Below are 27,073 nucleotides of genomic sequence, written 5' to 3' on the forward strand. Positions count from 1 at the left end.
AAATAGGCTAAATATACCTATAAACTAAATAACGAATGCATTAAAAAAAAAAAAAAATTGCTCAAACAAAATTTAGCTTATGTTGGTCTTAACAGGGATCACCTGGATTCAGCCATGTGAATTGAGGCAGGCTAGAAGGCAGTGTATCCACCCAAATCAATAAAACTAAATGTAAACACGTTCAAAATAAACCATAACAATGTCACTAATTAAACGAATACTCGAAGCAGCAAAATTTAATTCAAATATTTTTTGTCATGTTATGTATTTTCACTCATTGTTATGACCCTGTGGGTCAGTTAATTTTGTGTTGGTTTGCTGAGTGAATGAATTGCAGGTATTACCTGTTCAGCTGCCTCTGATTGGTGCCGCGTGATGGCTAAGGTGTGGACTCCCTGGCCTATTGAGGCAGCTCACCACAAGTACTCTGTCTACTCTCCAGCCATACTACCACCCAGAAACGTCAGCACTTGTTTGGCTTGCCATTCTTGATTCATGTCTTGTTTAGGAAGATAATTGTGTATATAATAGAGTAGTAATGTAGGTGGGAGAAACCTTTTTGTTGTACACCCTCTTTTTGGTTATTAGGAGGTAGGTTCATGAATTGCCTTTAATTTGCCCTTTTTGTTTTGGTGAGGGAAGGTAGGGTTTCGTTAGATTGTTTTGTTGGCATATTTCTCCCTCTGAAGCAAATAAAGAAGAAATTGCTACTGAAGACATACTTGCGCTGGCCTTTCTGGGTGTGGGTTGGACGGGAGGAGCACCGAAGCGCGTTATGCCCTCGTTCCCCTAGACCGGGTCATAACTCCTATTAGTTTATACTTTAACATTGAGAAACATATATATATATACACATTAGGCCTGCACAATACATCATTTGAACATCGCAATGTGCACGTGCACAATAGTCCCATCGTAGGACGTGCTAATTTCATAAAAGCAGCAATTGTGCAGACATGGCTTCCTGGATCCCTTTTATTATACCGATCATTCACAAATAAACCCCCTTAGCCTGAATTAAACGGTATTATATGAATACTACAAATGTCTCGATCGCATACTTTTGCACCTGAGTCACCCGATTTTGAGAATCTTCCGGAAAAAAAATAAAAAAATTTTTTTGCCATTGACCCTTATGCTGTCGAGAACAGCCTCCCAAACAGTGAATGAGTTGCCACAGCACACCTCAGACTGGGCTGCAAGTTTAACAATGATTAACACATTTGTGCCTTTGATGGTAGAGCTATCAAGGCGGTCTCTGGCCAGGTCAAAGCTACAAACCTGTCAATCATCGTTAACTTTAAGTACAAAACGCCAGCTGCTCTGGTGACTAAGGGGCAGTTTACATGGCGACTCTGCGACGCAATGACTGTGTTGCGGAGTGGCCTCGAGTTCGTATGGTGTCGGCAAAGATGCAAACCTTGGAATCCTGCCTCCAAATTGGAAGAATTCGCTTGAGGGGGGGCTTGCTCCGCATGCATATCAAATCTCCCGCGGCGCGGGACCGCACCGATAACGTCAGCACTCGTACACGTCGCATTGGGCGTGCGCAGCGGTGCTACTAAACATTAAAACGGCAGAACGTCGGCTTTTATTTACTGTTTTTATATTTTTAATTTAAATATGTTGAATGTTTACATTTTTGTGCCTTTTTGAACAAAAGAAAATGCCATTGCTTGGAGTGGGTGGGCATGTTGTTTTCCGGGCTGTGGAGGTCAAAGTGCATCATTCACTGTCGCCTTGTAAATCTGCACTGCCCCCTAGGGCCTGGCATGAGTACTACATCGTTTTCATGCGGAATTGCGACATTGTTCGAATGGAGACGGAACCATATAAATGCAAACATGAAATTTTTCGTCTTCTCTGAGTCACCATATAAACGGCCACTAAGAAAAACAGTTTGGTCGCACTGCTTAGCAGGAGGGAAGGTGAGAGGCTGTACGAGCACGAAGCAGAAAAAAAGCCCCGATCCTTTTCACCTGATTCTGATCCTCTGAAAAATGGCACGATTTTTGATCATGTGATCAGATCGGTACATCTCGAATGACGACAATGTGGTCATAGTGAGTCAGTCAAAGTCTTCCCAAACAGAGCTATTTCAAGACATCTGGTGAAAATTCTTCCAGTTTTAATATCACAATATACTCACCGGCCACTTTATTAGGTATACCTGTCCAACTGCTCGTTAACACTTAATTTCTAATCAGCCAATCACATGGCAGCAACTCAGTGCATTTAGGCATGTAGACATGGTTTAAGACAATCTCCTGCAGTTCAAAGCGAGCATCAGTATGGGGAAGAAAGGAGATTTGAGTGACTTTGAACGTGGCATGGTTGTTGGTGCCAGAAGGGCTGGTCTAAGTATTTCAGACACTGCTGATCTACTGGGATTTTCACGCACAACCATCTCTAGGGTTTACAGAGAATGGTCCGAAAAAGAAAAAATATCCAGTGAGCTGAGCGGCAGTTCTGTGGGCGGAAATGCCTTGTTGATGCCAGAGGTCAGAGGAGAATGGCCAGACTGGTTCGAGCTGATAGAAAGGCAACAGTGACTCAAATAACCACCCGTTACAACCAAGGTAGGCAGAAGAGCATCTCTGAACGCACAGTACGTCGAACTTTGAGGCAGATGGGCTACAGCGGCAGAAGACCACGCTGGGTTCAAATAAGAACAGGAAACTGAGGCTACAATTTGCACAAGCTCATCGAAATTGGACAATAGAAGATTGGAAAAACGTTGCCTGGTCTGATGACTCTCGATTTCTGCTGTGACGTACGGATGGTAGGGTCAGAATTTGGCGTCAATAACATGAATGCATGGATCCATCCTGCCTTGTATCAACGGTTCAGGCTGGTGGTGGTGGTGGTGTAATGGTGTGGGGAATATTTTCTTGGCACTCTTTGGGCCTCTTGGTACCAATTGACCATCGTTGAACGCCACAGCCTACCTGAGTATTGTTGCTGACCATGTCCATCCCTTTATGACCACAATGTACCCAACTTCTCTTGGCTACTTTCAGCAAGATAATGCGCCATGTAATAAAGCTGGAATCATCTCAGACTGGTTTCTTGAACATGACAATGAGTTCACTGTACTCAAATGGCCTCCACAGTCACCAGATCTCAATCCAATAGAGCATCTTTTGGATGTGGTGGAACGGGAGATTGGCATCATGGATGCGCAGCCGACAAATCTGCACCAACTGTGTGATGCCATCATGTCAATATGGACCAAACTCTCTGAGGAATGCTTCCAGCACCTTGTTTTTGAATCTATGCCACGAAGAATTGAGGCAGTTCTGAAGGCAAAAGGGGGTCCAACCCGTTACTAGCATGGTGTACCTAATAAAGTGGCAGGTGTGTGTGTATATATATATATAATATAAATTATTTGACTTTTGTGTGCAGAATTCAAACCTGATCTGTTTTTCTCAAGTCCCAATTTTCTTTAGGAAAAAAATATGAATACACTCTTTTTATTTTATTATTTATTTATTTTTATTAAAATAAGATTTTCAAATACTTACAATGATATATGAAAGAAATGGGCATGACTGCAACGTTAACGCTGATAGGCTGTTTTTACAAAGGATATAGTAGTATGCATGTACTAGTAACACCTTAGGAGATATGTGGACAAAGAAATCAATGTAATTGGAAAAACAAATTTAGAGTCTGCACCCCGAAAAATAATCCCCCCCACCCCTTTTAAATTGCCATCCAGTGTGAGCGATAAACAAAGGTGAGGGTGCAAATTTATAATTGAACAGGGGACCAAATAATTCTGTTGTTTGTCCAGCAGGTGGCAATATAGTCTTAAGAACTAACTTGGAACAGTTCTGGCCTTTCTTCCCCAAGTTTCTTCTGGTGATAAAGGAATTCCAATACACTCAGTTTATTCTGACCTTGAGTCGTGTTTGTGCGCTATCAAATGTTTTAATAAAACAAGCAGAGTCAGAGGTTAGACAAACTTGTGCTTGTGCAGAGACTAGTCTTATCCATCATGGACATGATGACCTTGTGGTGCAGTCATCACTTTTACTTTGACTCTGGCCACACACTGGAGATGACTGCTTTAGGGGGGTCCCACATTTGGACACTAAGTAATTGTACTTTGTGGCAGGAGTCCTCGGCCCTGCTTTATAAAAATCGGTCACATGACCCGTTGTAATAGATATTAATTCGGATGAGTGCACTTCCTGGAGCTTATTGCAAATGTGCGTATGATCTGTTGAGTCACATCCCTCGCTCAGTGGGTCTGTTGCAGGCTCAGGCCTTTTTAGGAGCTCCGCGGTTGGTCCTCTTAAGTTCCGGCTCAACCGACAGACTGTTGCTGGCAAAGCAAGGAGACTATTTTTCTTTGCAATTTTTGATAAAGCTTCAAGAGAGTAAAAATACATCGTGTATGATAGTATAAAATTGTGAATATAACATCTTATGAGGTTGATATGATTATATTTAATTACTGTTCAGTGTTTCCCCCCTTGGAAAAGCATGAATCCTCAGTCAGTAAAGGGGGGAGTGTTTTGATGTGGCTGTTCCGATTGAGTCTATCGTTATAAAAGAATGTTGTCTCTTTATTCACCTCAATGTTTTATAAGAGTGAATGTGCTTCAGATGCTTTTAAGTTCAGTCAAACCTTTTGTTAAGTTAAAAATTAAACATTTGCCATCACATTTTTCGTCTCCATCACTAGCAAGTAGGAACAAGAAGAAAAATGAAATTATGAGCTCAAATACATGCGGATATTTGCTGCCCAGTGCCCACTATACATCTCTGAATGTATTGTCATTAACTCATTGGCTGCCATTGACGGCGGGAGACGTCCAATCAATTTTGACTGGGAGATGGCAGCAATCGTTTGAATATATTTTCCCTTTTTTTCCCACTTGTATCTTTCGGTCCAACCTTCGGAAGAGGGCGTGATAACTAGAGATGTGATTAAATATTCTTGCACCAGAGTCCGAGTTCACCTGATTTTGAGAATCTGCCGATACAGATTCCCGATCAGGTACCGATTTTTTGGGGGAACAAAAGTTCCAAACATGTCACAGTACTGTCACAGTACAGGAGGAGTACTTCCTCCTCTGCTCTTTCCTGGAGTGTTGTCTAGTATAAAACCTATTGTTTCTTTACAATGCCATTTTATTTCTGGATTATTTTGTTACTTTTTAGCCCATAAAATATTTTTTAAAACCGGATCCATTTCACCCGATTCCAATCCTCTGAAAAATGGCCCGATCGGCCCGATTTCCAATCACGTAATCGGATTGGGGACATCCCTCGTGATAACACATGGACTTAGGTGAACGACGCATCTCTGTCCTGGCTGCTCGGAATGATATGGCCCCCCCAAAAAAAGAAAACGATTAGAATGTACACCAGAGTCAGCTGTCTTTAGTCTTAAAGTGCGTCTAGTCTTCCCAGGGGCAGGCTTTAATGCTTTCCCTGCACATTCACCAGTGTCGTTAAAGTTCATAGCTTACTAAGAGCTTGTTGTACTTCTGATTAACACTAAACTTCTATGACACTTAAGAATGTTAAAATCCTCTGTGCATGAAGTTGACTCGTGGTCAGCAATCCTCTCTCCTCACCACCATGGTCGGTATGCCTATGCCACCATTCAAGGATTAGTACAGTCCTTTAATTGTATAGGCCTATATGTATTTTTGTTGGTGTTTACTTCCTTTTGCACTTGTATGAATGTTATCAATTCAAACTAGGCCTATAGCTGATTTGTTTAATCAATTTTTTGGGGGTGGGGTGGGCGTTCCTTTTCCAACTTTTGTTGCCTTCAAAAACAGCGTACTAGAGAAGCACTGTTCTTTCGATCATTTTCAACTAGTTCAGTTTGCAGCCTCAAATTATTAGCAACGGTCTGCGATGGCATTTTCAAGACTGCTGAAACCAAAAGCAGTTGCAACATAAACTTCCCACTGAATAATGTAGGCTCAAAATCCCACTACATGATAACTTTAAGTTGTCTAAATCAAAGAGGATTTTCATTGTAGTGGTAATATAACATGAGACATGTCTACATTGTCATGTCCTAGACTTTGCCCAATAATGTTCATTAAAACGATGCAAGCTTTGTGATTTTATTCACGGGCATTATAAAGAGATGTAACTGAAAATTTGGCGCCAAAAACAGCTAAAATTTCATTTTCGGATAAAATGCCGAAAGTTTCGGTAAAATACAATAGTCCTTTTATGAAGATGTAATCAAAACACAGGTAGAAGCAACACTATTGGCTCACAGCCAACATGTCGGCAGTTTGGAAGTATTTTGAAATATCAGAGAACTATACAAATGATTAAATAAAGGAAAATATATTTGCGTCATCGGTGCTACACACTCATTCTGAAGTTGCTTTCCATTGATGTCCTGTGTCACATCAAGTACAGCGCATTTGAGCCCATGCGTGAGTAGTTTGGAGTTTAATCAAGTGAGCAGTGTACAAATAAAGTAGTATTTAAATGCATACCATAGACTTCAAAATGATATTCACTGTACATGGGCGCGGGGCCGCTTAATAATAGGGGGCCTATCTTCTTCACAGCTGACCGAGTTGAAACGCATACAAAGAGCTTTTTACGTTCAAAATTCTAGTGAATAAATGCTTAAATTCCTGAATTCTTTATAGATATGGACGTAAAACAGTCTTGATTCTTGGTTAAAAGCAACAACAAAAACAAAACGGGCAGTTAGCATTTATTTTACGCAAATATGTCGAATGTGCTGCTAGTCTTTAAGTCATTGTGGCGCCACCTTGTCACCACAGAGATTTTTACATTGAAATTATTGTGAATAGATGCTTAAATCCTTGAATTCTTTATAAATATGGATGTAAAACAGTCTCGATTCTTTGTTAAAAGCAAAAAAAAAAAAAAAAAACGGCAGTTAGCATTTATTTTACGTAAATATGTCGAATGTGCTGCTAGTCTTTAAGTCATTGTGGCGCCACCTTGTCACCACAAAGTGCTTTTTACTTTGAAATTCTTGTGAATAAATATTTTAAATCCCTGAATTCTTCACAGAGTTGGACGTAAAATAGTCTCGATTCTTTGTTAAAAGAGTAAAGAACCAGGCAGTTAGCATTTATTTTACCTTAATAATTCGAATGTGCTGCTAGTCATTAAGCCACTTTAGCGCTGCCTTATCACCACAAAGAGCTTTTTCCGTTGAAGATTTTTGTGAATAAATGCTTAAATTCCTGAATTCTTTATAGATATGGACGTAAAACTGTCTCGATTCTTGGTTAAAAGCAAAAAAAAAAAACTTTAGTTAGCATTTATTTTACATTAATATTGCGAACTATGACGGCAATGCCGTAGCGGGTGATTTCTCCCATTGATTTTTTTCACAAGGTTTCAAAATGCATGCATGGTACGAAAAATATAATAATTACCTTGAATCCTCAAACAAATCACTCCGAGGCAATCCTTTCTGTTTGTATGCGGTACAGCTTTCGTACTTTTTCAACCGAAATCAGACGTTAGATCAGTGTGTGGGTGTGTGTGTTTGAGAATAACTCCTCTAGATGTGGGCAGGTCCCCTACTTGAAGGCGTGGCGCAGTGTGGGATGGATGTCACCTCTCAATATAATTATTGTCTATGTGCATACATATGCATTTGATGTGGTTTAGTCCAATAATGTTATGGCACGACTTCCACACACCTTCTGCCAGTTGCCACTAAATCCGCCTGGAGGAGCGACTACGCTCGGCTTCGTCGCCACGAGAACTCGAACCACTCGCCTGGCTCTGGATCGATTCCACTTGTCGCACAAAAAAACAGCGAATCTAATTTTAAGGAGTATAAAAGATTGTAATAGCCTTGTAAATAGCTTTACTAGTTTCGGTGAGAACGGAATATTGTTGTTGTTGTTGTTGTAAACTACTGTTCCACACAAACGCCCCAAATTCTTTTTTTTTTTTTGTATATGAATGATATGTGTAAGGTTTCCAAGCGATTGCAGTTTGTGTTATTTGCTGATGACACTAATATTTTTCACTCAGGGGATAACATTACAATTGCAGGAGGAAATAATAACAGAAATGAACAAATTAAAAATACGGTTCCGTAAAAATAAATAGTCATTAAATTTAGAAAAGACAAAGATAATATTATTTGGGAACTGTAAAAAGGATGCACACTTGAACATAATAGTAGATGGGACAGAAATTTAGAGAGTTCATGAAATCAGGTTTTTGGGGGTAATTATTGATGAAAAACTTAACTGGAAACAACATATCAAATACAGGATTAGGGGCAAAATCTCACGAAACATTGCAATAATAAATAAAGAAGGTATTGGATTTAAAATTACTTCACACTCCATACGGTTCACTAGTCTCTCCTTACTTGCAATACAGTGCCGAGGTCTGGGGCATTAATTACAAAACTTCGCTTCATTCAGTAAATATAGTGCAGAAAAGAGCGTTACGTGTCATTCACAAAGCTGGTTACCAGGATCATACAAACACACTATTTTTTAAGTCAAAATTGCAAGCTTCCTGATGTACATGTACAATACCAAACAGCATAAATAATGTTCAAAACTAGAAAAAAATATTACCTCAGAATACTCAGCAGTTGTTTACAAACTATAAAAAAAAAAGTTACAATTTACGGGAATATTGGGACTTCAAAGAAACAAGATTTCGGACAACAAGGAAATGTTTTTGCTTATCAGTATGTGGAGTGAAACTCTTGAAGAAAGTTTGTGTGGATTTAAAAGAATGTACAAATATGGGACAATTTAAAATGCGTATGACACCAAAAAGCATGTTAATTTCATATTTCATATGGTGTTTTATGCTCCTGAATTAAATGGACTGCTTAGATGTGTGTGGAAGCGTTCGTTTTAAAAATTTAATTTTTGAATCCCGCGCCATGAAAATGAGTGACTTCCGTTTTCAGTCTTGGGTTTAGGACGAATGCGAATGTGACGTCACCTGGGTCAGCATCTCACAAGACAGCATTGCTTTATAGCATGCAGATGGACTGTGTATTCAGCTGATTTTGCGGATTAATTCCTTTTATTTTCGCATCACGCCAGCCAAACGGCTGCAGACAATTGTTACTGCACCAGGGAGAGGCGTGTGAGCCTTTTTGGGTTTCAAAAGGTTCCCGTTCACCGCGGATATTGGCCAAAACAAGCCGTACTACTTAGGGACCATTGGACTTACGAGGAAGTGAGTAAACATCGTATTTTGTATTATGTCAAATACTGGGATCACGGCACACGTTTTAATACGGAGGTGGCTTGCATTTTGTGGCTGATTGTCCACCAAGAATGCCTCTCGGCCAACGATCGGCAGCTTGTTTGCACACACCCCTCTATACTCGGCTTATTGCCCTCTTGGTGTGCCTGGTGTTATGTCAAATTTTCAACCCCATCAGAAATTGCAACTTTGTGTTAAAAATGGCCGCGAATACAGCAATTACAAAGTAAACACTACAAACTTTCTTTAAATAAAGGACTATTTACTTACATTTGATCATGGACGGACATGTAGAAAAGTTCTCCTCAGACACATCCTGCCATGTTAGTTGCACAACAACTGCACGCCGCTCACTGTTTACGTCTTCGCCGTGTAGTAAAGCATTATTTTTACGCCATATTCGTGCTAACAATGTGGCAGCTACGTGCTCCTCTGACGTCGGCCGGTTTGTCCGGCGGTACTCTCCAGCTGCTTCCCCGGCGCCAGCTTTCCTTTCCGTAGCAGGGTAACGAGCTGTAACTTGCTCGCCACCGGGCAGGTTGCCGATGGGCATAGATAATCAAGAACTCCGCCGCCATTTGATATGATCCGGGCTAGTTTTGTGTGATTTTTCGCTTCAAAAAGCAAAAATAAGACTTTGAGACGTCACTCTGTTGGGGTTTGCATGTCGGCTAGCTGTCACGCCTCTTTGTTTACATTCACCAAAGCCGTGGTGGGGAAATGACAAAAGCCTGACTACCTACGGTGGCATAAAATATCGTTCGGGAGGTGCGACAGTAATGGTGAAGTTGACAGTTTTGATCATTATGGAGAATTTTTCCTATGTCGTACTGAATAAATGCATTTTTATTATTTCATTTAGAATAAGACTGTTATTTGTCATGACCATAACATTTATTTAGCAATTGGGGAGAAATACTTCAATAAAAAGAATATCCTGTAAAAATATTGGAGTAGAGAGACTGAAACAATTACATTTTGCGTCTCTCTTCGTCGCATTTTCGTCAGTATGAATAATTCCCCCTCAATGGACTGAATTTTAAATCAGATGAAACCATGACCCTGCCGACGTCATCCTCCTGTTGGGGATGCTGGAGGCCTGTAATGGTAGGCGTGGCTAAACTGCAGATTAAAAGACTAATTTTTCGTCCTCTGCGCTTTGCCAAATTGTATATAGTCTAATAGTCTAAAAATATTATTCTAATTCACATAATAATGCTATGTAAGTCCTGTTTTATCGTGTCGTACGCACTTTAAGAAACTGTATAAAGATATGATTTTCAAAAAATATAAGAATGAGGGAGATACGGAAAACAACTAGGGTGTTGTGATAATTGTGGCACATATTGTGATATGGGATATTCGGGTTATCTACGGACAAGTTTCCTGGGCGTAATATGGGCGGGGCCATCTTGGATGATGTCTGCCTCGAACTTCCGGTTTAGAAAACACCTCATGAGTTGCGGTTTAAGTTAGCAGCGGGTTGACGACATTAAAACTGCGAAATAAAGCCAGAAAAACAAACGGAATCTTCAAAAAATGGATTCAGCACGACGTAGATGAGACGTAGATGAGATTGAATGATTGTTCTTATCACTTCGTTGATCATTCGTTGACAAAATTCTTGTTTTATTTAAAATGATTGGTGCTTGTGCAAAACAAGTCAATAAATCACAATTTATAAAATTATTAGAAAAATATTAACGAAGGTTGAGCAAACGAGGAATATGTTATCAGACAGCCGAGCTTAAGGGAGCTTCTCCAAACTTACACCTGACATCACATAGACTCTCGGCGGCATCTAGACGAACTTTATCCCGCTGTCCTTGGTAATTCCAGGTCCAATAGCATATCCTAATGTTGCTGCAGTTAAAAAGCTCGTAGGTGGATCTCGGGATCGAGCTGACTGTCCGCTTCAAGGCGAGCCACTGTATCATCCTCTTGGTACGTATGTATTGAATATTCGAATGTACATCGAGATCTCATTTAGATTAGCAACTGGAGGTGTGAGAGCCATTTTTCGTGCGTCCCAAACCTCAGTCAAGGTTTCATTGGCTGGTACGTCCACCGACCAGAATGCTACGACGGCGACGGCACCTCTGCTATAAGACGTGTTCATAGTTTGCCACATAATGCTCACTGTTGGCGGGAATGCACTGTCCAAGGGGTTCAGAATCTGCGCCTTTAAAACTACATTTTTGAGCCTCGGGGATCGGAGAACATTTTGGAAGATGTTTGCATACTTGTGAGAAGGGACCATATTTTATTTCCGCCTGATTCTTTTTTTAAAAAGAAACAAAAACAATGGCCAAGGCTAAGTGCATTAATTGGGAATTTTTTTTATTTTATTTTTTTTAAATTAAAAAAAGTAATAAATTAATTATCTGGCCTTTCGTTTTTTCGGCCATGTGTTTCCAATATTCGATTTTTGGTTTCAAGAATTTTTTTGCTTTCGGTACATCCCAACTATTTTACCTAACTTCAGAACAGAGTATGCCATTCCTGGTGGGATACACTTTGGCTGTATTCAACCTTATGCTATTGGATGCTGACAGTCCTGCTTCTTGTTAACTCCACTGCAATGTGATGAGTTTATAAGACAATGCAGCTGTCACATTATCAATGTGGATATATCCCACTACGTGTGTGGCTGGGTGTCTGCAAAAAGAAGAAAGGGGGCACATAAACACCCCCAACCCGCCAGGCCACACCGGCTAGAGGCAGCCAGCGGGAGCACGTGGCTTTGTCTTTCAGCTATTCTTTTTGGGAGGGACCAGCTGTGGTCTGAGGCCAGCGTCAAGTCCAATGATGCTGCTGCTATAAATACGAGTCAACGAGTGTTTGCAAGTGACAGCTGTACAGTGCACCAAGGACATGCTGTCTTGGTGCTGTCGGGGTGTTCCGCTCCTAAAAAGGAAAAGTAAGAACACGTTCAAGCATTTAATGGGCTTGTACAGGTGGATAGCAATTAGTGTGTGCGAATCACAATACACTGCCCTGCTGTAGTACCGGAATAAGGAGGCCATTTCCAAGGGTTGTGTTCAACACATTAGGTCAATATGAGAAAAGCTTTTACATCTGGCTGTAGTACACAACTTAGAAGGCCAATATAGACAGATTCCCGAGGTACTTCCGCTTTACTTCCTTATGTCTGCTAGCAGCTTCCCTTTTAGAATTTCTCCATCCAAAACAACAGTGGAGCTGGAGTAACATTACTCATCAAAATCCCTTAAAAAGACAATTTGAACATACCACATCCATCTGCCATCGTCACAACAGCGGAGGACAACATAGGCCTATTCATGCAGGCAGATGTGGAACCAAGCTCGTGCCACCACAAAGACCGTATTTTTGTAGCCATGTTGCTGCTGTGTTATGAAAGGTGTGTTCTTCCTATCCCTGCATTTTCATGTGCTCAAAAAAATACTAAAGCTAAAATCTCGCGTATGAAACAACTTGTTGCCTTTGATATTGTTATTACGATGATGATCATAATTATGATCTTTAATATTTACTACAACTACTGCATCTGCTGCTAGCCTGTTGCTAATCAGTAGACTACGTGTAGCATGGTACAAAAAAATCAATGCATAAATGCAAGTGTTACAAGTTTTTTGTTCGTTTGTTTACAGGTGGAAAACGCTGTTAGGCGTAAGTCTTAAGGGGGGGCAGGGGGCCAGCCCCCCCAGTGGCCGAAAAGTGTCAGTGCATGAAATTGACTTTCCTATACGTATATATAAAAGTTGTAAAGCAATAAAACTGCAACAAAAATGAATGAATGAAATGAACAAAAAATATATATTTTTATAATGGGTCAAAATTATTTTTCGAACAGATCATGTGACTAGCACCTTAGGTCATTTGCTTTGCATATAATTTTTAAAAATAATAATAATTTGGGGAGGGCAATTTTATCTTTCAAATATTTTTTCCTAGATTGAAAATATTTTTTTTTTGATTAAAGCAACTTTTTGGGGGATTGAATGATCTAGACACAAATGTCCTACCCATAAACAGCTCCAAACACAAAAAGGATTGCTTCAATCAAAGAAAACTAACTATTCAAATGCAAATTTTTCCATCTCAAATATTTTATCGCATTCGAAAACGTTTTCTATGATTGAAATTCTTTTATTCTTTTTTTTTTTTTTTTTGATTGAAGTGATTTTCTTTTTTGAAATATATTTTTTGAAGCAATTTATTTTTTGATTGAATAATAAAGACAAAAACGTCCAAGCCAAAATGTGGCCCAAACACAAATCAACATTACTTCAATCAAAAAAGTTGCTTCAATCAAAAAAAAAAAAGCTTTCACATCCATTTTTTTGAGTTTCAAATTATTTTTGCATTCAAACACTTTTTTTTTTTTTGATTGAAGCGACTTTGTTTTGATTGAAAATATCTATTTTGATTGAATTTTTTTTTTTTAATTGAAGCAACTTTTTTTTTTTTTTGGGATTGAATAATAAAGACACAAATCTACCTCCATATGGCTCCACCCAGGGGATACAATTTTTGACTAGAGTAACTACATTGGCACGACACCGGCGGGCGTACCATATTTAATGGTTGACGATCTTGGAGAAAAGTATTGCCTAAGCAGCCGAAAAAAAAAATCACAAAAAGCGCATATCGTCAACTTATTATTATAAATATTCTTGTAAGTTCATTTTACTGCTGACACTGGATTTCGGGGTCATCAACATTTTGTGCCCCCCCTGCCCCAAAAGTCAAACTCTGCCTATGAGTAAAGTTGATGTGCCTCACAGCAACACTTATTGTACGTTGATGGACATATATCGAGCCAACGTTGTTCTACCCAGCGGACCGTCAGCTCAATCCCGAGATCCAACGACGAACATTTTAACTGTAGCAACTTTAAGATACGCTAATGGAGCTGGAATTACCGAGGGCAGCTGGAGAAAGCCCGTCTGGAGGCCATAATTCGGCTGACGGTTTGTCGAGGCTCTGGAGCTCTGCCGTCTGACATTCTCGTATGCTATTTTTCCAATAATTTTACAAATTGTGATGTATTGACCTGTTTTGCACATGCACCAATAATTTTAAATAAAAACAAAAAATTAAATCACGTCCAAATGTTTTTGTTTTTTTTGCGATCAATATTTGCAATAAAAAAGTGAGATAGTATTTTCGTTTATATATATATATATATATATATATATATATATATATCCCTGTCAGGCCTTCTGCATTCGGCAAATGTAATTTGCAAATTCAACTCATTTTGGGCACTCAAGTGGCCGGTGTATCAATCTACACCTCACATCAACACAGGCTGACAGGTTATAATTTTGTCCACGAATGATCAATGAAGTGATAAGAACAATCCTAAAATCTCATCTACGTCATGCTGAATCAATTTTTGGAGATTCCGTGTGTTCCTCTGGCTTGATTTTGCTGTTTTAAATTCATCAACACACTGCTAACGTCAACCGCAACTCATGAGGATTTTTCTAAACCGGATGTTCAAAGCAGAAATTTTCCAAGATGGCGCCGCCCATATTTCGCTCAGGAAACTTGTCTATTGGATGCACTGCAGGGAAAATAAACATTTAATCATGAAGGCCCTTTATGTATTTGTAGCCAATATAGTCATTTTGATAGTAGGCTAATATAGATGCATCCAGCATGTGTTGTCTTCATTATGAGGCTTTTTTGCAGCTCCAGACATATTTGTTTTGAGTTTTTTTTTTTTGGTCCAATATGGCTCTTTCAACATTTTGGATTGTCGACCCCTGCTATATGGGAATAACAATAATATGCTACCCTGCATTAAATGTTATCCTCCTAAATTTTCCTCCTGAATTGTAATAGACATTTCTGCTCAGTAACATTACCTACAAGACCTATCACCATTCATGTGTTATTCATGAGGTACATTTTCTTAGACCAGTGTGACTTGAATTCTCTGAAAGTCACAAAATGACTTCTTTTGAAAGAGAAAGAGAGGCGTATGAAGCATGTGTGTTCATGTAGAGTGAGGGGCGGTGGGTGTGTGTTTGTGTGGGTGTGAAGCTTTGCGTGTGTGTGCAGACTCCACACACAACACAAGCACATACGTGAACGTGTTTGTGTGCCCTTTTCAAGTGTGACCACCTGTCTTTTGTTAGCAAATAAATAAATAAACACGGACCACACCAGCTGTCCCTGGCAGCCTGTCCCCTTAGAGGTCAAGGGCTCCCACCGCTGGCCTTGTTGAGATGGTGGACACTTAATTCTTTCTTCTTAACTTCTACCAAGTGCCTTTCCACAGAAACAGAGGCAAGAAAGCCAGGCATTGGTCAGGAATTTTTTTATTGCAGTGGAGTTAGACTGCACGTATCCTGGCTCGTCACCCTGCAGCTAAGCTCTATCACATGGTCGCTTGGTTTCCATGTGAAGCCTTGCGCCTCAAGAAATGCGGACACGCACACCGCAGCCACGCTAGCTCTGGATTCCGCCAGGCAGATGTGAACTACTGCTGCTGCTGTTCTTCTTTGCGCAGGTTGCAGGGGCCGGAGCATTGCATCAGGCCCCTATTTACTAACTGGCTGTTTATGAATGATCTTGGGAGCACATTGTTTTCTTTATGCTCGAGTTGGCTGGCTAGCGCCGCCGTGTCGTCTGTTTGTGCACAAAGTACGTGCTGGGGAGCGGGGCCAGACAATAGCCTGGCTGAATGACTACCCACGCACACAATAGCGTGGAAGGATGAGGCCGAGGGTCTGGGGCCGCAGTTTGGGGGGGGTGGATGGGGGCAGGGACTGTTGGATGCTGTCCTCTTGTCTATATGCAGTTCCCAGAATGGGCAAACTGGGACTGGAAGAGGGGAGGGTGGTGGGAATCAGATGCCTTCTCCACTGGATCACACAGCAGAGCAGCTGGATTTCTTTCATGGCGCATGTGAAAAATGATTGAAGCAGTTGTCAGAATCGGTAATAAGTTCATTTCCAAACACACAATTGTCTGGACAGTTTAATTAATCACTGCATGTATACTTTCTTAGATAATTGGCGACAGAAGGAGTCTTGTCTTAGAATCATTCCTGCCCTTGGACGGAGTTCATGCTTATGGACTGGCAGTATTATCACTTTCTGTTGTTTCTATATACACTGAGGGGAAAGCGCTGAACACAAACTGTGCTGCTGTTGATGTGCGTTCAATAAGGGCTGCTTTCTTGGTATTGAGTTTCCTGATACACTTAGTAGTATGATACAGTAATAATTTAAGATATTTTGGTGAAGAAAAAAAATACATTGCATACAGAATATTAAAATGATGTGTCCAATTACTCTTTTATCCATGACGAAAAAGTATGGGAAAAGACATGGGCATTGATAGTATAAGGGGAAGTAAAGTTATGTTTAGATCATATTGTCATCGCAAACATCAAAGTTGTCCTTAAAATTGTAATCATCTTAAAAGATGAAGGCACCCACCTAGGAAAAAGTTTGAGCATAAAAAAAAGTATATATATGATGGAAAACACAGACAAGGCTGAAAAAGCTGTTTCTGCTCTTGCACCCCTCTTTAAAATAAACTGCTTTATTTTAAGCCAAAAGAACTGTTGGGTTTGATAGAACAATATGTATATATGCTGCCATAGCAGATTCTTGGAGCATTAAGCCCCCAAACTATTTTTAATTTGTCCGTTTTACCCTGGAGACCCCCCTTTACAGATGCTGCGCAACCGCTTTTGTTTCAACCCAGCCATAAAAAGTAGGTAAGTAATTATATGTATTATTCAAAATGTCTGTCATTAGTAGCTTACATACATTAATTGATGTCTAATATTCAGTTTAAAAAAAAAAAACGACTTTAAAAAAATTATTCACTCGCATATTTCAAACTTTTAAACAAATTACGTCACAATGAAAAAATTGTGTCTGTAAATAAGGCACGGATATGTACCTTGTAACTCGCTTATCTTTTTTTTTTTTTTTTTTTTTTTTGCTGTTGCATTTTCCCCAAAATTTTAGATGATAAATAATTGATCCAAACACAGAAAATTTGAAGAAGAAAAAAAAAAGTTTAAAAGGGTAAATATGTGGGGGGGGGGGAATCTCGACCACTTCTTAATGACTGCGATTTCTGCATTTCCCTTGTAATATTACCATGTTTCACCCATAAAATCTCCCCAAATCCGGTTGTGGCCATTTACAGCTGTGTCTTGACACTCGGTGATACATCCTACATGAAATTTTAGATCGAAAAGAGGCAAGTATGTGATAATATCTTGTTAAAATCATGCCGTCTTTAATTATGTTCTCTCATGCTCTTACCTCCAGTTAGGGTTTTGCTGTTTAAAAAGTTTGGGGTTTTTTTAATGCCCTTCTATTCAAAACTTGTATTCCCCCAGAAAATTGAGAATTTAAGCTTTCCAATGATATATCACACATGCATATTGGACAATTTTGAAATTTGTAATTAGTCATAGGCATTAAAAGTAGAGATAGACTGATTATCCGTCGGGCTGATTATCGGTGCCGATATTTGGGAATTTGATGTTTATCGGCATCTGCCTTTTTTTTTCTTTTTTTTAAATCCGACTGACAGACATGAAAAAAATCTATTTAAAACTGGGTTATTTCATCTCAGATGCAGCTGCTGCTCTCTCTCCTGCACTAGTATTCACTTCGTCCTCTGATTGGCTAAATGGAATAACACTTGTATTCCACCTTTTTAAGGCCCTCAAAGTGCTTCATACTATATCCTCATTTACTTACTGGTGATGCAGCACCAGGAGCAACGCTGGGTTTAGTATCTTGCTTAAGGATATTTAGACGAGGTCATCAGGGCTAATAATCTGTATCGGTCCTGAAAAACCCACATCGGTCGATCTCTAATTAAAAGCCATGGTTTGTTTTGAAGTTTTTTCACACTTGAAAAAAGTGAAGCAACTCCGAAGAAATCAATGAAATCCACAGACACAAAGTTGTTCCATTTAATTCTATGCATAATCTTATAAAGACCTAAATGTAGATTGTCACATTTCCACAGCACACACACGCACAACCTCAACAAACACACATACACATAAAAGGCGCAAACAAGTAAAATGCACAGTAATTTGCCTCAGTGTCTAATTAAAGATTGTCCTCAAATCTCTATACCTCTAACACTGAGGCAATTACAGGAAAATATATCATTCTTCTGAAGAAAAAAAAACATTAAAATTCTAATGGCACTTCTACAGATCCTATTGAAAAAGTGTCGGTTTGACATTTAGATGTTGCAACTAAATGAACTCTTTCACTGCCATTGAGGATGCTAGAGGTCCAATCATGTGGTTCTTTTTATTCTTCTATGAATTTAAATGAGTTTATCACTAGTAGATGTCCAATCTATTTGAAGTGAGAGGGTGGCAGCGAATGAACGGTGCGAACCTTCCCGCTTCAAATGAATTACGCGTCTTTCGCTGTCAATGGCAGCCAATGAGTTAAAAGCCAGAGGCTGCAAGAAGCAAATGCAATAATAAATATTTCTCATGATCTTACACAATTTCACAGTTGGAACCAGCAACAAAGGACAACATTCCAGTGTTGGATAATGGTCATTTTCCGACTTCAAAATGATACAGCATGAGTTAGGCAGTCTTTTGTTTCCATGAAAAGACAACAATGAGAATCTCTGCAGTTTACATTCATTAGTGACGTGACCCAAGGAACTACTGATACCCAAAACACACACTCACACAAATGCTTGTCCTCAGTTTAACACCTCCAAACATTTATTCTCTCAATGAAATGACACCCCCTTGAACCTTGCGCAAAGCAGCAAGTAAATTAATTTTTCTTATGAAAGATGTTATGTTTTGTTTCTATGGAGAGTTGATGTGTGAACACGAGCGAATGCACATAGTACAAACAGAGGCTCCTCCAGATGCAACACCTATTTGTGTGTCAGCAAGGCACGCTCGGTGAAGATCCTGGAGCTTTAAATAACCGCTAAAAAAGAAATACAAATCTTTACATTGTGTTAGTTTTTTTATATGCCTATGTACACATGTACATTCGAGAATCAAGAAACATATGACAACGCTCGCTGTATGATCCTGTCTGTATACATTATAAACAGCATTAAAAACCACGTTCTGTAAATGGAATAGGTATGCTCACTAAAGTGGTTAAACTGTTGGAGTGTAAGACAGGTCTTTTTTAAAAATGCATCTTTCAAACCATTGCAATTAGCTAAATAAATGGAAAAAGAAGTCCCGTAAGAAGACAGTAAAATTCCCCTTCAGATTTGCCACGTCTTTTAGATTAGTACTCAATCGGAGAAGAGGGGTGGGGTTAGGGGTAGGCAGTGGAATAAACTTTTTTTTTTTTTCTTTGATATACTTAATGCATAGACTTCATAATATATTGACGTGACACTTCCGCCAGACCCTGCGCCACGCCTACAGTAGGGGGCCTGCCCACACTCAGTTTCAGTTAAGGCTGAGTAATGCTTCACACTCGGTCGCAGTAATTCTTAAAACCAACGCAACGCCAGATTTAGGTTGAAAAAGTACAAAAGCTGTACCGCATACAAACAGGAAGGATTGTCTAAGGAGTGATTTGTTTGAGGATTCAAGGTAATGATTAAAATAAAAAAAATAAAATTAATGATTAAATTATTATATTTTTCGTACCATGCATGCATTTTGAAACGTGAAAAAAATCAATGGTAGGAATTAGCCGCTATGGCATTGGCGTCATTGTTCACAATATTTACGTAAAATAAATGGTAACTGCATGGTTTTTGTACTTTTAACTAAGACTCGAGACTATTTTACATCCATATCTATGACGAATTCCGGGATTTAAGCATTTATTCACAATAATTTTCAACGGATAAAGCTTTGTTTTCATCAGGCGGTCGCTAAATTTGTTTACTGACTAGCATCACAGTTCGCAATATTTACGTAAAATAAATGCTAACTGCACGTTTTTTGTGCTTTTAACCATGAATTGAGACTGTTTTATGTCCATATCTATATAGAATTCAGGGTTTTAAGCATTTATTTACAAGAATTTTTTAAAAGAAAAAGATCTGTTTTCATAAGGCGGCCGCTACATTTGCTTACTGACTGGCATCACAGTTCGCAATATTTAAGTAAAATATGCTAACTGCATGCTTTTTTTGCTTTTAACCAAGAATCGAAACTGTTTTACGTCCTTATCAATAAAGAATGCAGGGATTTAAACATTTATTCACAAGAATTTTCAATGGAAAAGGAAAGCTCTTTGTCTGTGATTCCTCTCGGTCGGCTTTGACAGCCACGCCAACAATGCAGGCCCCCAATGAATCGGCACCGCGCCCCGTCAATATATTACGAAGTCTATGCTTAATGTTAGAAAAGATGCCATAAGTGGGTCCCTAGGTTCAGCCGATTGAGAACTAGATGTTTAATGGGGCTGCAATGATAATTCAGATAATCTCTTTATAGGTGTGCAATCAAATCGCAACGGTTTCTCCTCTCAATAGAACAATAAAGCATTTATCTAACTGCATGCTGAGTGGTGGGAGTAGGGTGGAGGACAGGACTTTGATGCCTCAAAACAATACACCTGTTTACAGTCTCCTTGGTTTCCTTCACCTAAATACATTTCTCACATTCCAATGCCTCCATTCAATACAGCAACGCGCCAAGAGAAACGTGCACTTGCTTTCCCCCCCAGCAGCTTGAAGGGAGATACACAATGATCCCTTGAGAACTACCTGGGACTTGTGTGTGGAAAGAGGGGGTTGAGACAATGCTCGTATTGTCCCATTTCTATAGGTGGGCAATGTCGACTCGCTATGGTTGTGCTTGTAGCAAAACTATTTCCTGTGGTAGAACAGCAGAGGCGAATGAAACTCCTCTTATTCTGATTTGCAGTCTGCTCCACTCTCGAGACCCCCGCCCCTGCCGGAAGACACTGCAGCCTTAATAAGACACCTGACTCCCTCCACCCCAAGGGTGTTATAAAAACACACATAAATAGAATATATATTTACATTAAATATAGAAATTGCAATAGCAGCCTAAGAAATAGTGTTGAAACTGTGCATGCTAAAAACAAGTGCTTCTCTAGTTTCTGTGTGACTGACAATTCTCTATTAAAACAATTACAGTAACTTGATTTGCACAAAGAGGAAAAAGGTAGCCCCAATACCAGTTAATGAGTACCAACGTTCAAGCTAATCAAAATACACCTACAGTAAACCCTGAACCAAACTAATAAATAAATTCAGATCAAGTCTTCTCAGGAGATTAGACAAAAAAAGGAGATATTTAGCAATGAGTTTACCTCTTCCTTCATGCCCAGAAGGTACATCATCAGTAGTAACACATACAGTAAGAAGCTATGATGAGCATGAGAGTGTTAATTTAAAAAGAAATTCAGTAGCTTTAGCAAAGTGGCACGGCTGTGATTATCAATCTGTCTCGTTCCGTCCACAGACTTCCTCATTTTAACCTAACAGTGTCCGAGTACTGGTTTCTTTATACTTCATCAATACCAGGAAATAACACGCTCGTCTACTGTTGGTCTTCTTCTACAGTCAATAACTTCATGATAAGAGCTTCATTTACATAGTTGGGTCACATACTTATAAGGGCACTCGTGGATCAATTAGCATTCCAGCGCTGCCTATTACCTTTGTTATCCTCTGGTATGTGTGAGTGGATTTGACCAAAGGCATGGTGATAGATCACTCTTCAAGAAGTACACAAAAATGAAGTGTAAAGAGGCACTAGTGTTATAGGCATGAACTGTAGCTCTGTGTTCCTCCTCTAAATATACATTTTGAAGTAACAATTACACTGTTTCTTCACATAATTCACATTCATGATGAAAAAAAGGACAGGTGATTCTAAGGCAAAATACAACAATCTACATAATGGTTTCTTCAAAGTTGACCTTAAAACTTCTGTGAAAAAAATTATTCCAGTAGTCTAACTTCATTAGTTTTGCTGCCTCAAAATATTTGTTACAAATACCCAAATAAATAATATTAATAATAATATTAAAGTAGGAAAACGGACGGTTCTGATCTCCCGTGTGCACACATAGTCGATTGTATAAACAAATGTTAGCATCCTGTATTATGCCCCCCCGGATGCCTTTCAGCTCCTCGCAAAAGTCAACACACAGGGACAAACAAGACAAATAAACAAGTGCATCTACTTTGTTCAACTTCCGTATTGATGCCAGCTTGGCCCAGTTTTTCTGAAAAGTTGCTACATCAAGAGAAATGCCATACGGGGTAAAATCCAAATTGCCACTGTGTGAATACTAATGTGTGAAAAGACACGGGTGTCGTGATGGCACATGTAGAGCACTTCATCCAATGGCGAGAGTTTTAACAAGGCCACAGTGAAACTTCCTGATGTGGCGATACAGATCCCCCGATTGAGTGAAGCGGCGCTCGCACCACTTGCACGCGTGGGGCTTCTCCCGCGTGTGCACCACAGCATGCCGACTCAAGTTGTGCGAGTACTGGAAGCTCTTTCCGCACTGGCCGCACGTGTACGGCTTCTCTCCGGAGTGTGTGCGCTCGTGTCGCTTGAGGGTGTACATACAGGAGAAGGTTTTGTTGCATTGCATGCAGGTGGGCACCGAGCCGTCGGGAGACAACTTGGAGCGGGCGCCGTCCTTTTCGCGGAAGTGCGAGCTGAGATGCAGCTGCAGGACGTGCGGGCTGGGGAAGATTTTGCTGCACAGGGGGCACACGCACGCCTGTTGCCCCGCGGGCAGGAGCACCCCGCTGGAGGTGGAGATGTCCGAAGAGGCCAAATCGTCTTCCTCCTCCTCCTCGCTGTCCCCCAGCAGTCTCCCCCTTCTCTGCTCCTCTGCCTCCCTGCCAGGGGCGACTTCCCTCCCCCCGCAGGCCTCCCCCTCCTCGTCCATCAGGTCTTCCTCCTGGGAGAGGAGGGCGGCGGCGGAGCCGTTGTTGCCTGGGAAGAGGGCAGCGAACCCTGTCACCACTGAGCTCCTGGCGCTATTCCCAAAGCGCTGGCTCTCAGGGCTCACGGGCTCACTGTCCTCCTGCTCTGACAGCAAGTCGTGTTCATCTTTAACAAGTGGCTCAGTGCCCTGCTGCTGGCTGTCGAGGGCCAGCTGTCCCGAGATGTAGGAGGCCTGTAAGGGATCTCTGCTAGACAGAGGCTTGAAAGACAAATCCAGAGCGCAGTCCATGTCATCCGAAGCCCGGGACCTCTGGGACAGTGATACGGTGGAACTACTGACATCAGCTTTTGTTTTTCCAGCTGTTTGGACACAAGGCTCGGCCTCCGATGACACATAATTGACACCTACAAGGTCCGGGGACCTGCCGGAGTGACCGTTTGCCTTCTGCCTGTTCCTCGCAGACCTTTCACAGTCGCTGACAGAGAGCCTCGCTTCGCCGTTGTCCGTGTCAAACCGTTCTGTCGGGGAGGGGGCCCCTGGGACACCCCGGGATTGTTGCCTCCTGAGCTGCTTGTCAGTGTGTAGCTCACCGTCCGAGGAGTTGTCCCGCTCCAGACAGCTGAGTCCGAAAACCTCTCCCATCTTTTCATCGAGCGAAGAGAGCTCCTTATCTTTCAACTTCCCTTTACACACTTTGACAATGTCGTACATGTGGAGGTAGCTGGCTGCGGCCAGCACATCCTCCACTGGAAGAGTGCTGAATTCCAACTTGCCCTCATACATAAATTCAAGGAGCAGACTGAAGGCCGGCGCTGTCACAATGTCACTGTTGAGATGCACAACGTCCCTTTTGTCTAGCTGGTCCCTGTAGAAGAGATGGAAGTACATACTGCAGGAAGCCAACACGGCTCTGTGAGCTTTGAAGCGAGCCTCCCCGACCAGAACGGTGCAGTCACACAGGAAACCTTGGTGACGCTGCTGACTCAAACACTGCAGCAACTGGCGGCTATGGTCTGGGAACTCCATTCTTCCCTCATAACCTGATGGAAAACAGGAAAAACAGGATAGTGGGTAAACGAAATGGAGCTACTTAGAATGCAGAGCCGAGCTGTACCTGCACTATTGGTTAACAAAACTTGACTGCAAATTCCTTTAATTTGGCAGCACACAATCTGCCTAAGTTAAAACACATACAATATTAAGGTGACAAGACATAGTTGCCAGCTGTGTCGATTTTCTACTCATATTTTCATTTACAGTAAGAAGGGGGAGCCTTTAGATTGATTTAAATAACCCAATTTTAATTGTGAATTTAAGAACACTTTAGTGTTTGTAGAATAGCCTTTTGGAATTGTCCTACTCCTAACCTTCAGTTATTACAACTAAGAATGATAACAAGAAATGTATTTGTGAACAGATTTTAGTGCAGAAAAATGGTAACCATCACAGCTTCACTATAAAGGAGACTTTTTTTGTTTTCTTGGCCTATGATCAGAGTACACATTACTAAGTTTTAAACAAAATTCCCCTGAGAGACCGCTTGGTTTTGATTGAATAACCTGTTAAATTTGTCCCAAAATGTCAGATCAAGCACCACATCCCTTCCTTTAATTTCCAACAAAAGCTAATACTTATGGCTATGGACATGGGTGGGCATTTCAATCAAGGGTGTACGTTTGGTCTCAACATTGGTAGGGACGATATAATAGCATAACATGCATGTACACTTTTTGCTGGGGACAGGACATTAATAAGCCCAAACTGATTGGGTGAAAGGGGGGAAGAAAGGGGCTACATTTCTCACAAATATAAACCTAATTAATTGATAGGCTAACCGATCATTGCAAAATAAATCTGTATTGAGTTATGCCAGTGCTTCTCAATTATTTTCTGTTACGCCCCTCATAGGAAGACACCAGCACTGGTCCTCATGGGAAACGCAGACTTAAAAAATCTACCACTTTTGTCCACCTGCGTCGCTAAAATCGACCAAAACTGAAAAGTTACCAAGTGTTGCTTTGAGACCACATAAACAAAATGAGAATTAAAATGGGGTAAACCTCGGTTCACTACATTTCTCATTCAGTTTAATTAACGTTAACAGCAAAAAACACATACAAAAGTGGAGGACACTTCTCTCTAAGCAGCTTCCTACTCGAGTTTTGCAGGTTAGCAAATTCACAGTTTAATGTTATGCAAACTCGGATGCAGGTTGTAGCAAAATTTCTGTAGCAAAATTAGTGGTGTGTTCCCCACCTCCAGAACATTGACATCTTTTTACATTACTTACAGTGGCTGCTGCTGGCTGAAAAATAAACTTCTAATATCCCTCCTCTTTGAAAGGGGCGGATGAGGCGACATGTTGTATTTTCGTCGGGGCAGTGCGTGTGGGGGGGTGGGCGGGGGGTCAAGTCATCAACCAATCAAACATGAGTTTGAGAGGGGGAAATTGACTAGCACATTCAGCAAGTGAAAAAGGAGTAAATATAAGTCTGAACATAAATAATAATAATAATAAAGATTAATTCACTTAATAATGGTATGGTCAATTAAATCCATACAACATATGAGAAAGCAATCTAAATGATCTATATAACTGAAATCATTATAAAATGCAAATAAGGTTGTTTATAAGTTGGTGAGGACAATTTGAGCATCCTGAAAAGTGTGTAGTGTTATGTCCCTATCGTCCCTATGCAAACCTACGTCCTTGATTTCAATAAAGACTTCATAAATTAGATTAGTTAAGCCATTTTAATTTGGTTATTAAATGTTAAAATGAACTCCCGCTACTTAAATATTCTGTGGAAATCCCAAAACTGTAAAGTCCATAAAATGTACTCAAAAGAGAAAAAAAAAACACGCACAATAAAGTACAAGTAGCAGTAGATTTACATTGAAAACCACTGCAAAACCTCCCTAAATTTAATTAGCATTTCTTCACAATACATTGCAGTAACATGTTACATTTTTTTAAAAATCGAATGAATCTTACACAGTAAGATTTTCTTCAAAGTTAGCTCACCCATTCTCCTAAATGATCCAATGTAATCCAGTTTCAAATTCCCTTCTTGAGTTTCCCGAAAGATTTGTTTTGCGCGTAAAGACACGCACACAAACTCAGGGACGTGTTTACAGAACAAGCAAACGGGACTGGAAATGATAGCAGTCGTCCACCGGGCAAAGAGTGTAAAAGGAAGAAAAAGGAGTGAGTAAACTGCTGCTCTGTTTGCTAATTACACTGCAAGCTGTGGAGTCAGCTGCTCTGACATCACCGCAATGGAAACGATACCTCCAGCTGTGCTCCCCTTATGCCATATGTTACCTCTGCTGTCCAAACGCATACTACTTGTACCATGTTTATAACGAAAACACCCCCGAAAGTGTAATAAGATCACCATGCCGACGCTCACTTTTATTCGAGAGCCGGAGGTGGGAAATACGTTTCTGCGTAAGAGATGAGACTACAAGTTTTTATATTTATCCATAGCACGATAAGCTTACGTTGCCCTTAGTTAATGGGTTATTAAAAGTTTGACGCGCCCGTCGTGCACTTGAACGCAACATGCAGTTAGTTTAGAACGGAAAGTGTGACAGCGGAGTATTGCCCAAAAAGTGTTCGGCAACACTGAGAGAGAGCCTTTAAAAAAAAAAAAAAAGGACTCCAAAATGAATCTAGCCCAGCCGCCACTGGACTCTTTAACTTTCGCTTCCTCGCTGCGCTCAAACGCACAGAAAACGGCGTACTTACATTTATTTCCGCCTTCTCCCTGGTGCGAGTGTGTTCCTTTTGCCCCACCTAGACACTTCGGCGTTCTATAATCATGATGTTCATCCAGATGTTGGATTCCCCCTCGTCGGTCCTTCCGAGCTTTCTGTCCAGTGCCCGGCGAGGCAGGCTGCGCTCGCTCGCTCGCTCGGCTGCTGGCTGGCTGCTGTTTAATATGTTCGACAACGAGCAGGTTGAT

The 27,073-nt window shown here is 40.5% G+C and overlaps 1 protein-coding gene across 2 annotated transcripts; it reads right to left on the bottom strand.

Annotated features, from left to right (window-relative positions):
* Positions 1-18,156: 18,156 nt before the first annotated feature.
* zbtb42 (zinc finger and BTB domain containing 42) lies at positions 18,157-27,073 on the bottom strand. Of its 2 annotated transcripts, none has more exons than XM_057860482.1 (2): positions 26,857-27,073; positions 18,157-24,145 (listed from the first exon to the last, which is right to left on the bottom strand). In XM_057860482.1, exon 2 carries the CDS (start codon positions 24,129-24,131, stop codon positions 22,539-22,541), a length of 1,593 nt encoding a protein of 530 aa, XP_057716465.1. In that variant the 5' UTR covers positions 24,132-24,145; positions 26,857-27,073; the 3' UTR covers positions 18,157-22,538. The 2 variants fall into 2 exon arrangements, with proteins under 2 accessions (XP_057716465.1, XP_057716464.1); XM_057860481.1 differs by lacking the exon at positions 26,857-27,073 and adding an exon at positions 26,131-26,404.

Source organism: Corythoichthys intestinalis, chromosome 15 (assembly GCF_030265065.1).
Source record: "Corythoichthys intestinalis isolate RoL2023-P3 chromosome 15, ASM3026506v1, whole genome shotgun sequence".
NCBI classification, from domain to species: domain Eukaryota; kingdom Metazoa; phylum Chordata; class Actinopteri; order Syngnathiformes; family Syngnathidae; genus Corythoichthys; species Corythoichthys intestinalis.